The sequence below is a fragment of the Mastigoproctus giganteus genome, chromosome 6, assembly GCF_048544385.1.
Source record: "Mastigoproctus giganteus isolate SK-2022 chromosome 6, ASM4854438v1, whole genome shotgun sequence".
NCBI classification, from domain to species: Eukaryota; Metazoa; Arthropoda; class Arachnida; order Uropygi; family Thelyphonidae; genus Mastigoproctus; species Mastigoproctus giganteus.
The window spans coordinates 122,300,771-122,313,734 of NC_143580.1; the positions used below are offsets into that span (position 1 = coordinate 122,300,771).

The 12,964-nt window shown below is 42.4% G+C and overlaps 1 protein-coding gene across 1 annotated transcript in view; it reads right to left on the reverse strand.

Moving 5' to 3' along the window:
• Window positions 1-396: 396 nt before the first annotated feature.
• The window catches only part of LOC150084551 (potassium voltage-gated channel subfamily KQT member 1-like), a 475,214-nt gene continuing 462,646 nt past the window's right edge, over window positions 397-12,964 (reverse strand). Inside the window, exon 18 of the mRNA XM_090376281.1 lies at window positions 397-1,440. Within this exon, the coding sequence (XP_090232407.1) occupies window positions 397-1,440 (1,044 nt within the window). The remainder of the gene's footprint in view (window positions 1,441-12,964) is intronic.

Sequence of the window (12,964 nt, forward strand, 5' to 3'; positions counted from 1 at the left end):
GATGAGACATGGGTGATTTGAACACAGGTTGCATACTTATTGCAAAGGCCGTGGATGACTAGGACATCCAACTGGCTGTTGAGGATCACAATACAGGTCTTTGGGTCATTGAGGGTAGGCTGAATTACCCGAGTGTGGATGGAGAATCCCGTGACTTTAAATGAGTTACCAAATTTCATCTTGGAGGCATAGGGTTCCTGGATTAATATTATATCTATAGAGTGCTCCTCCGCTGCACGTCGGATTTCATCAGCGACAGTGCGGGATCTGTGACCATTGATCTGCATGACTTTAAGTTTGACACTATGGCTATTGCTGGTGAGACTGTGGATTTGTGGATTGGAATGAGAGGAACTGCCCTGTACAGCTAGGGGGCTGTGGTTGAAGAGTTTGGGGTTATTCATTGGCGGTCCTTAGTCTTACTTGTTCTAATGCTTGCTGGTACTCAGGACAGGCTACATCCCGCACTGAGTGCCCATGTTCACGACGTCTTCTCTTGCAGTTCACGCAGCTAGGATTCTCATCCTTGTTTGGATATTCTGCATGGACATGGCCACTACGGGCACAGTGTCCACACGTAGGGGATGAGTGCGTACAGTGCTGTGATGTATGTCCATATCCAAGACACAAAAAGCATTTAGTCACCACGGTGAACGGGTGGAACTTGTGAGAACTATACCCAAGAAAGATCCTGTCAAGTGACATGATTATTCTGAAGATTCTAGGTAATAGTGTGATGACATGGTGAGCTGCACAACTGGAATTAGCTTTGATTGTGAACCTGAGGTTGGTATCCTGTTTTATTTCCTCAAGGGTGACGCCATGGTCAGCAAGATTTTTGTAGAACAAGTCCTCAAGGATCTCACCTTTGGTAACACTTGTGGGAAGATCATACACCAGTATAGATGGATTGGTGCGCTTGGGGGGATTCACAGTGACTCCAGCAGAGTGAAATGGGCCGGCAGCTGCGATGTTGTCCAGATCCTCCTTGGTTGTGGTTTCAAGAAGAACTCCCAGGTTCCTAATTGCTCTCAATGACTTGATCTTAACTGTCTTGAAGTCGTTCTTTAGCGTATTTTGTACTATTTCTTTCACCTCTCCACTAGTCTTCAGTTCTGACTGTTCAGATGCACGGACCAGCAGAAGATGCTGAGGTTTTTGGGTGTCAGCTTTGGCTAGTTGTGGGAGGTGGGACGGTCCTTGAGATGGTGTAGCAGATGCCGTCTTGGCTGCCGAGGAATAGGATCTGAGTAGTAGTTTTTTATTCTGTGAGGGGGCTTCCAGTGCAGGATGAGTTGCGGTTGGAGGGAGTTTGGATAAGGTATCAAGCACTCTTTCAAGGATGCTTGTCTGGGACCTGAGCTCTTCATTAACTGCCCGGAGCTTTTCATTATCAATCAGGAGAGCTGTGGAGATGGTTTCCAGTCTAGCCCACAGCTCCTGCACAGTATTTGCAGCCGACCTAGTAAATCTGTTATTGTTGTGGTTTAGGAATGCCACTAGATTTTTATGCAGCGTAGATATTACTTGATGAAGGGATGAGGAGTCAGCAGAAGCAGCGACAGCAGGGGCAGAGGAGACAGGAATAGCAAGCCTGTTCGAGGATGGGAGCCCTGATGCAACAGTCCGCTCAAGGGCAGAGAGTGATGGAGTAGTTTTTCAAACTGATGTGCATGATGGAGTTGAGGTAGCCAGATTCGAAGAGGCTGCAGGATGAGCTGGAGTAGGAGAAACAGGGACAGCTGGTTGGATGGATGAAGGTAGAACTAGTTGTGCAGAAGGGGGAGCAGGAGAAGCATGGGCAAGCGATTCCAAGATGGCGGCAGCAACTGGAGTAGAGATGCTGAAGTCGAGTTTAGCTGCAATCGATTGTTCAGGATCAACAGAGGGTGATGTGCCATTATCAACTGGGGAAGGATTGTTAGTGGAGCAAAGTGGACGGACCCTGGATCTCTTTTCACTTTTCTTTTTCCGAGATCGGTTGTTTGCCTTAAGGGGGGCAGGAGGTTAGTTTTATCCGAGTCCTCACCAGCGGCAGAACTAGATTCCTCGCGGGAACTCATGTCAGATACGCGTTATCTGTCGTTCGGGATGTATCAGTGTGCTGAGAACAGTCTACTGATATAATAGGCAATCTCCCGAAACGGTCTACTGAAGAAAATCACAATCGACCGAGAATTGTAATTCCAACTATTGCCACCAGGGAGCAATACAGGCAGGGGAGGAATTTGCATAGGATGTTCCACAGTGGCACATGACACTGGTGACGTCATAGTCAATTAACAGGATACGAAATCACACTTTCAAGTTCAGCAGAATATATAGCTATAAGGACCACGTGATCAAGAATTAAACTTGCATATCAATAAAATCATTAATAAATACTGTGACGTCATAAGCAATGATTAATAACGAGATTAATAAAATAATAATAAAGATTGTTGAATTAGAAATGCCATTAATCGAAATGTGAGCAGCTGTGTCCGCCTTTCGAAGGCAAAGGCCAATAGCGGAGTGGCAACGAGTACCACGTGACCTGACGTAGTAAACGAAGGCTTGTATTCAGCAGGTCGGAGAAGAAGCAAAGACTGCCACAACAGAAATATTTTAACGATGCAAAAATAAAAACCCACACAATTCTTTATAATACTGCAGCAAAACTATCAGAATTTAACTTCTTCTAAAATAAAATAATGCAGGCCATTCTATGACACTAAATTACAACTATAATGGCGGGGAGACAATTAAGATTACAATTCGAAAACCAATAGACAATAATCAACCGTCAGACCTATATGGCGTAGCCATTGTGAACGTTCGTTAGTAGAGCAAGACAAAGCAAAAATTAAAAACGCTCAGAAATCGGCGACGTCTTAGAAGTTTGCCGTAAAAAAGACATGGATAGACTCACCATCACAAAAAAAAAAAAAAAAAAAAATTGCCCGAACTTATTGAAGAAGCACATGTTCCTCAGTCGTTGTGCCGCTCAATGTGGTTCCAGCATGATGGGGTTCCCCCACATTACACCAATGATGTCCGCCAACACCTAAATGTTACATTTGGACAGCATTGGATAGGTCGTGGTGGCTCGGTTCATTGGCCTGCTAGATCGCCGGACCTATCATGCCTGGACTTCTTCTGCTGGAGTCAAATGAAGACATGGGTGTACAAGACCCCCGTTGATTCAGTTGAAGACCTCGTCGCTCGCATCTCTGTAGCTGCCGGGGAGATTCGAGACATGCCAGGAATCTTCCAGAACACTAGGGATTCCAATGGGGCGGCGCTGTGAAGCTTGCGTGACTGCTTCTGGTCGAACTTTCGAACACCTTCTGTAGCATGCCTTTTTGCCAATGTAAAACTTGTCATTAAAATGATTTCTGTTACACTAACGAGTTGCTGTTTCTGTTCTTTTTCCTTGCTCACGCGACCTCCTGCATGACGAAGGCATTTCGGACCCTGCAATGCTATGTGATTCCGATTCGTCTTTGTGCCCCCTACACCTCCTGCAAGTTTGTCGCACTGGTAGGGAATTACCTTGTAGATCGGGGTTCGAGCCCGTGACCACCAAATACGGAGAATGCAGAACGGTCAGGGAAAGACCACCGCATATCCCCGGAGCAATATGGCCTTAGTTGCTAATGCTCCTCAAAACCAAATAACAAACAATATATATCTTTGGTGCTACTATAACGTGCGGTCTACGGCACGCTATGGTAACACCAAATTTTTTTTTTTTTGAAATCTCCGTTCTTTTTAACAACCTTACTATACCATCTGTCGTCCCTCCTTCCCAAATCCCCGCTATGTCCAACCTGGTAGAATGGTAGTTTTGCCACTGGGGGTGGTTTACATATTGGCTTTTCTTTTTGCTGTTTGTCCCTTTTTATTTTTTGTGCAATGTCAACTAAAGCGGTGAGAAGTGAATCAAAAAGTTATCTACCTTGGTAAGAAAGAATCAATGCAGCCTAATTTTTTATTTTTTCTCAATATGCACAGTGTCCAGTTCAAACATTTCTCAATATGCACAGTGTCCAGTTCAAACTAAATGAATATTTTGCATCGACATTCACACACGAGGAGTTATTCAGCGAGGGGAATGCCAGAGGTGTATTCAACTCTAGCAGTAAGCTAGAGAATCTTGTAATAACTGAGAGCAAAGTGGAGGAGAAATTGTTGAAGATAAACACAAGAAAGGCACCTGGGGTGGATGGGATCTATCCAGTTATATTAAAGGAGGCAGCAAAGGAGGTAAGCAAACCCTTAGCCATAATTATGAGAGCTTCCTTGGACTCAGGGGAGGTACCCATTGACTGGAGATGTGCAAATGTGACCCCAATTCACAAAGGGGGATCAAAGGCTGACACAAGTAATTATAGACCTGTGAGTTTAACTTCTGTTCCCGGAAAATTAATGGAGGCACTGGTGAAAGAAGCACTGCAGGATCATCTAGACAAGACTTCAGTTATAGCTAGGACACAGCATGGTTTTGTTAAGGGGAAGTCTTGCCTGACCAATTTGATTGGATACTATGATGCAGTCACACAAGAACTGTATGCAGGGAATAACTTTGATATTATATACTTGGATCTTAGAAAGGCTTTTGATACTGTTGCACATGGAAGACTGCTGCACAAATTGGAGCAGTGTGGCATTGGAGGCAAGTTGCTGCTATGGATAAAGGGGTGGTTGAGGGGGAGAAGACAGAGAGTGGTAATCAATGGACACTGCTCATCGTGGACTAATGTTATTAGTGGAGTCCCTCAGGGTTCAGTATTGGGGCCTTTATTGTTTTCTGTATTTATAAATGATATTGATGATGGTATATCAGGCTTAATGTCCAAGTTTGCAGACGATACGAAGGTTGGCAGGGTTGTCAAGGACACTACTGACACTATGCTGCTGCAACAGGATTTGGAAAGGTTGAGCAGATGGGCTTCGAGGTGGCAAATGAAGTTTAACATTGACAAATGTAAAGTACTACATATGGGAAACAGCAACCCCAGAGCAACGTATCAACTCTGTGGTACTACACTGACAGTGGTAGAGAATGAAAGGGACCTGGGGGTGGTGGTGCAGGCAGATATGAAGTTCTCTGAGCAGTGCAGACGAGCTGCGAGAGTAGCTCATGGTGTATTGTCAATGATATATAGGAATTTTTCTAGCAGGGATAAGGAGGTGATTATTCCCTTGTATAAGGCAATGGTCAGGCCACACCTAGAGTACTGTATACAGGCCTGGAGGCCTCATTTCAGGAAGGATGTAGAGCTGCTGGAACGAGTACAGAGAAGGGCAACTAGATTGGTGAATGGGACAAAGGGGTTCTCTTACGAAGAAAGGCTTAAGTTTTGCAAATTACAGTGTCTGGAAACTAGGCACCAGCGGGGTGATCTGATAGAGGTGTACAAAGCCTTGAATGGTTTGAGCATGCTCAATGCTGATGGGATTCTTCCTCTAGCTCAGAAAAATCACCTGAGAGGGCATAAATTCAAATTGAGGAAAGACAGATGTAGGATAGATGTGCGGAAATTTGCCTTTAGCCAGCGGGTGGTTGGTGGGTGGAACAGACTTCCATCCCCTGTCGTGGAAGTTGATAGCCTAAATAAGTTTAAGGCTCAGCTGGACAGGTATTTCGAACGAACAGAGGGGTGAAGTGGAAGTGGTTATTTTTATTTATTTATGTTACTTTTTTTTTTTTTTTTTTTTTTTTTTGGCTGATGCTGCATAAGCTTGCTTTCTTGCATCAAATGCCTCTACTAATGCTAATGCTAATGCTAACGACCACCTACTTAATCGTGGGTCTTTCCTCCTCTTATAGCCAGGACTGCCGCGAAACAGATAGACAAACAGACCAGGCGTAGATAGCAAACTTTTGTTCCCCAGAACTGCGGTTTTTCATCCAGCAAAACAGACAAATCGACCAGAGAACACACGCAATTTACAGACAAAATAAATATATCATCATTTACGGGGGACCCTAATATCTTGGGTTTTTTTCCTCACCTTTCAACGGTCTGCGCAGTAGCACAATGGTATTGTCACTGGGTGGAAAAGGCCCAGGTTCGAATCCCGTTGATGACGCGAGAAACTTTAATGGGCTTTTTTCACTTGTGGCTGAGTTAGTTGGTCTCAGGCATAGATAGCAAGGTTTTCACCTCCCCGGCAACTCGGGCTTTTCGTCCAGCAAAACAGGAAAATCGACCATAGGACACACACGCAATTTACAGACATAATACACAATGCACGGCAGATGAATTTAATTATTCAGGTGGCCTAAAAATAAGAATAAATTTTTTTTTTGTCATCTTTCAACTGGTACTTGACAATCACCCCTTGTTGAATTTTTATCATATCACATTCCTTGCCCATGTCGATCAAATACTTCGTACCGTATTCCACGAAGAACCTTCAGTATCACAGTTACAGGTTCTCACTGCTCTGTGTATCACTAGGTGGGAAGGAACGGTTGATTGTTAAAACACTGGGTGGTCATAATGTTTTGATTGGACAGCGAATATCTTCTTGCGCAAGGTGACCAGATTTTCAGAAACGAAAATCGGGATAAAAGAATTTGGAAGAGAAAATATCGGGACAAAACGCACTCAGAATAAAAGAAATTTTGATTGGATTGGTTTGATTGGATACTATGATGCAGTCACAAAGGAACTGGATGCAGAGAATAACTTTGATATTATATACTTGGATCTTAGAAAGGCTTTTGATACTGTTGCACATGGAAGACTGCTGCACAAATTGGAGCAGTGTGACATTGGAGGCAAATTGCTGCTGTGGATAAAGGGGTGGCTGAGGGGGAGAAGACAGAGAGTGGTAATCAATGGACACTGCTCGTCGTGGACTAATGTTATTAGTGGAGTCCCTCAGGGCTCAGTGTTGGGTCCATTATTGTTTTCTGCATTCATAAATGATATTGATGATGGTATATCAAGCTTAATGTCGAAGTTTGCAGACGATACAAAGGTAGGCAGGGTTGTCAAGGACACTACTGACACTATGCTGCTGCAACAGGATCTGGAAAGGTTGAGCAGATGGGCTGAGAGGTGGCAAATGAAGTTTAACATTGACAAATGTAAAGTACTACACATGGGAAACAGCAACCCCATAGCAACGTATCAACTCTGTGGTACTACACTGAAAGTGGTAGAGAATGAAAGGGACCTGGGGGTGGTTGTGCAGGCAGATATGAAGTTCTCTGAGCAGTGCAGACGGGCTGCAAGAGTAGCTCATGGTGTATTGTCAATGATATATAGGAATTTTTCTAGCAGGGATAAGGAGGTGATTATTCCCTTGTATAAGGCAATGGTCAGGCCACACCTAGAGTACTGTATACAGGTCTGGAGGCCTCATTTCAAGAGGGATGTAGAGCTGCTGGAACGAGTACAGAGAAGGGCAACAAGATTAGTGAATGGAACAAAGGGGTGCTCTTACGAAGAAAGGTTTAAGTTTTGCAAATTACAGTGTCTGGAGACTAGGCACCAGCGAGGTGATCTGATAGAGGTGTATAAAGCATTGAATGGTTTGAGCATGCTCAATGCTGATGGGATTCTTCCTCTCGCTCAGAATAATCACCTGAGAGGGCATCAATTCAAATTGAGGAAAGACAGATGTAGGATAGAAGTGCGGAAATTTGCCTTTAGCCAGCGAGTGGTTGGTTGGTGGAACAGACTTCCATCCCTTGTCGTGGAAGTTGATAGCCTAAATAAGTTTAAGGCTCAGCTGGACAGGTATTTTGAACGAACAGAGGGGTGAAGTGGAAGTGGTTTTTTTTTTTGGCTGATGCTGCATAAGCTTGATTTCTTGCATCAAATGCCTCTACTAATGCTAATGCTAATGCTAATGCTAAATCAGGATATTTTCGGAACCCATATAAAAAAGCCAGGGTGATATAAAAATTGAGACACCCAAATATTATTAACGGTGATATAATTTCATGAAACAGATTGAAAATAAAATTATAGACTGAAAAAACAATCTGTAATGTTATTTTTGGTTCAAATTAAATTATCAATCAGTTAACTGTAGGAACATAAAAAAATCTTATTTCAGGTACATCTCTCTCTCTCTCTCTCAGGGTAACTCGGGAATTTTTTTTGACTGATGCAGTATAATCCTCAGGCTTCCTTGCATCATAGGGCTAATAATAATAATAATAATTGTCATATTTTATACATATAAGAAAACATTATCTGTAGGAACTCAAAATAGATCATACGTTAAAAAACACAACTAACACAATTTGTGTTATTCACTAGATCCTATTTTATTCATAAAATGTTGTTTTATAACGAAATTAAAAATTTCAAAAAAGTCTACTTTTAGTCAGTTGCCACTTCCAGGATCGCTTCCGTTATAGTGATTTACATTCGATTTCGCTCTTTAATCCAACAATGTATATTCAAAGAAAATATCATTTCCACATAGGCATAATGTTACGAACTGGAAAAAAAATAATAATAAAATATTTTCATAAACAAAAAAATAAGATGGTGGTTACGCCAGTGGCAATACTAGGGTAAGGGAGGTGGGACACGTGCCCTGGGCGCTAAATTTGGGGGGCGTCATTTTTATGTTTAAAAAATATAACAATTCGGCTAGAATTTTCAAGGTGTGCCATCAGACAACATCAACCCTAGTTACGCCTCTGGGTTACCCTATCATATAAGGAAATGGTTAGGCCGAATCTTGTGTACCGGTCTGGAAGCTCCATTTTAGGAAAGATTGATCTGTTGGAACGGTGCAAAGAAGAGCAACAAGATTAGTCACGGAAATAAAAGAGTACCCTTACCAAGAAAGACTTGTCTGCAAATTGCAGCATCTGGAAACTAGGCACCAGAGGTGAGACCTGATTGATGTGTTTAAAGCTTTAAATGGATTGCGTAAATTAAATCATGATGTTTTCCTAAATCTTGCTCAGACATCGTACACATATGGAGGCATAAATTTAATGTGAAAAAGAATGGTTGCTCGATAGATGTCCAGAATTTTGCTTTCAGCCAGAGAGTAGTTAATTGCTGGAACTAACTTTCATCTGGTGTTGTTAAAGCAAATATCCTGCTCAACAAAATTAACCGAACAAAATGTTTTTCATGAATTTTTTATTGGTAACAGCGTCGCCGAAGGCGAATATTTGATATAATAGGCATGCTTGCATGTAAATACCGAGCATCCAACAGAAATCGATCTACCACCTTACAGAGCCGCAACTTATGCAAATATTCATGCCTGTAAAACAGGCTGAAAGCACATAATTTAATTCCCATTTTTTGGCTTGTTCAATGGGATAGCACTTCTCCAGCACTCAGGATAGCAAGTCATCGTCGTTTAGATGATTCTTTGTGATGGCGAACCGTTGGACGACTTGACGCCGGGCAGTAGCAAGTGGAGGTGGCACGTAGGCTTAATGCGTCAAGCAGTGCTGTTTCAGCACTATGGAAGCAGTTTTGGTGAAAACTGCAGAAAAATGGCAGTTTTGGTAAAAGAAAGAGTGACCTAGCATGAGGGAGACAGTGAATGGGAATGAGTGGAAGAACAAATGTAATTGGCCGAAAGAATACAAAGCTAAAAATAAATTACATTACTTTATATATATTGTACCAACAAACATTTATTAACCACATAAACACTATCACTGCATTCTCCCCTGGCCTGCAAAAAAAAAAAAAACGAAAAAAACTTGCGGCTAGGCCTGCACCACAACTGAAGAATAACAATAAGTTGAGTTTCCCAGAGAATGCAGTGCAGAAAGTAAGAGTCGAATAACTGAGATGAGAGCTAGAAGAATGAATAAAGTGTAAGCATGTGAGAAAAAGAACACAAACCATAAATGCTACAGTTAAGTACACACTAACCCTAGTTTTAATTAGTATTTAAATTTACACTACACATCATTGCATCCCCTCCTGGTGTGTGAGAAAAAGATGAATGAGTTGAGTGAAAAAAAAATAATAATAAAAAAATAAAATAAAATATATATATAAATATATATATATATATACTGTATATAAAAAAACTTGGAAAAAAATTATAAAATAAGAAAAAAGTATTAATAAAAAAGAAAAAAAATGAATGCATGTAGTGAGAATGCGGATTATGAATGAAGTAAATGTGTGTGTCTCCCACCCCCTCGCCTGGTGGGTTCCCCACTGCCAGCTAACAAAACCCACCGCCGGAGCGGGATGGGCAGCTTGACCTTCATACCAGATTCGACACTGCTTGGACATGACACCGACGAAGACATTCTGCTGCTTTGCTGCCAACAAGCCATTGGCGATCTGAACTGGGTACTCTGGTTCCCTTTAAAACCCCATCCCCAGGCAGGGGGGGGGAGGAGACGGATCCCTGTCTCCTCTCCTCCCTGTCTACCCCTCATACTTCGCTTGCTCCATTGACCTCTTTGGGGATGCCTACTCTATCATCCCTATTCTTCTATCTGTTTTCCCCCAGTCTTCAGTCTCCCCCCTCTCTCACTAAATCGACCGAGTGCACTCCTTAACAATGCCGCCAAATTATATTCAACGTCTAAATTCTACTGGTATTGTGTAAATCTCTAAGATAACTAACACTATTAGCTTTTATCTAGCGTATAGCCTCGCATGTCTAAATTTAATAACATCAAAATTTTGCCCTACCTATTTGGCCTTTAACACATCTCTTTAGCGTTCAACCCCAACCAGCGATTTCCTAACAGCAATCCCATTAAGCATTAATGTCAAACGCATAATTTTTTTTCTAATAGGTCCTAGCCACTGAAATCCCAGGAAACTAGGCGGCAGGACCTGCCAGAGCAATTTGTTGTGATACTGGATACAACCGGCTGGCTTCCACGTGGCAGGGTATGGGCAACGTCGGACCCCACTAGGGACCTAGCGGCCAATAAGCCGGATAAACAATGGGCACAACATATCACACTGCACAGACACGGCCCACACACTTTCAAGTCTCTGGCTTGACAGTGTACTGTCCTCGATACAGCGAAACACACGCGGAGATGGGAGAAATCCCAGGTGCCGTCTGACACGAAAAAAAAAGACCCAACGGCTAAAAGACCAGATGAACAACTTTACAAAACATTACACACCACAATATCCATACATTTTTAAACCTCTGGCCTCTATAGTGTTCTGTATCACACCACAATGTATACTACGTGGAGATGGGGGAAACCCCTGGTGCCATTAGACCCTAAACACACTATACACTATGGAAGCAGTTTCAGGAGACAGGAACCATTACAAGAAGAGCTGGCCAAAGTTGCCCGGGGGTTACATCAACCAGAACAGACCGCTATCTGGTTCTCTAACAGCAAGATGGAACCGTATGGTATCCTGTCATCAACTGTCTCTTGAGGCTGTAGCGGCCATAGGTGAAAACATTTCCAACCGGACTCAACTATTATATTAGGGTCACCCATAATTTCCTATATATATATATCCAACCGGACTGTGTTAAGAAGGCTCAATTCAAGTGGCCTCTACGCAAGGAAGCCAGTGGTTTGTATCCCATTAACCACCGCAGAGCTCACCGAAACTGGTGCCATGAACATGCGACTTGGAGTCCTGACAAATAGGGTACAGTTCTGTTCTCTGATAAGTTCCGTTTTGGTCTACAGATTCTAGACACTATTTCATCTGGAAACAATGAGGAATGTGGTACCATCCATCCAACATCAAAAAAGAGACACTTGTTAGAGGCAGTGTTGTCGTGTGGGGCACACCATGATCAACGGCTAACCGTCTTCATATTTTTAATAGGGGTACTGTAACTGCGGTTTCCCATTTCATGTAAAATTAACACAAGGTGCGGGAACAGATCCTCGCACCCTATGTGTGACTTTTTAAAGGTGCAGTTGGCCCAGCTTTTCTTTTACAAGTACGACAACGCCACTGCACATAGAGCTTAAGTGGTGGAAGAATATATCGAAACTAAAGATATCCAATGACTGGTGTTTCCAGCACGATCACCAGACTTAAATCGGATCGAACATGTGTGGGGCGCTGGTGGAAAAATGGGATTTGTTGCCACAGAATCTTATAGGCACCCTTATATCGAGTATCGTTCGCCACTGTCAGGCCGTTGGAGTGATCGTATGCTGTACTTATGTCATATGACCATATGTTCGAGCATGTTGTATCGACTTCTGTAATGTGAGGTTTTTGGTAATTCTTTTGCAACCCCTACAAATGTTCCTTATACCTGTCCGAAGTTCCTCGCTTTCTTCTCATTTCATCATTATGCGGAACAAAATTTAGTGATTTTGTTCCGCATCATTGCAAGCTGCACAAGTTACGCCACTTTTTCTACCAGTTCTGTTGAGCAGCGTAATTGAATAAATTCAAGAAAGGGCTAAATAAATTACACTGGTCAGAATCAATTTCTTGCCTGAAATAATTTCGACAGCTTCTCACTGATGAACATAGGAAATATGTTCAAAAACGCAGATATGTCTGCTTAGACCGAAAACCAAGACCTATTTGGTTTATTCATCTTTTCCACCTATTTTATCAATTTATTGATTTTTTTCTAAAACATTCAGGAGATTTCCTGAGAGACTTTACAGGGATAGGCTACACCAGTTACACCATATGTAACAATCGGGATGAATACTGCTTTGTACATTAGGTCAGCCCACCTGCCTTTCAATACCCAAGTGCAGCACGGCTAGAAGTGTTTCATTTTCTCTCTGACTATTTTAAGATATGACAAAAAGGATAGCTGAGGCATGATGCAAAGAAACTAAGCGGAACGCTGATTTCTGAGCGACTATTGCTTGAGCCGAAATGCCGGAGGCAATGGACGTTGAGATGGCTTACTTTTGTCTATTGAGATTTGAATTATGGGAGTTTATCCAGTCTTTGGAGAATTTTTACAGGGATGTGGTACTCTTAAATTCAAGGGGTGCAAGAAAATTTGCTCATGGTATCAAGACAGTGTTATGTAGGTCGGAAAACTG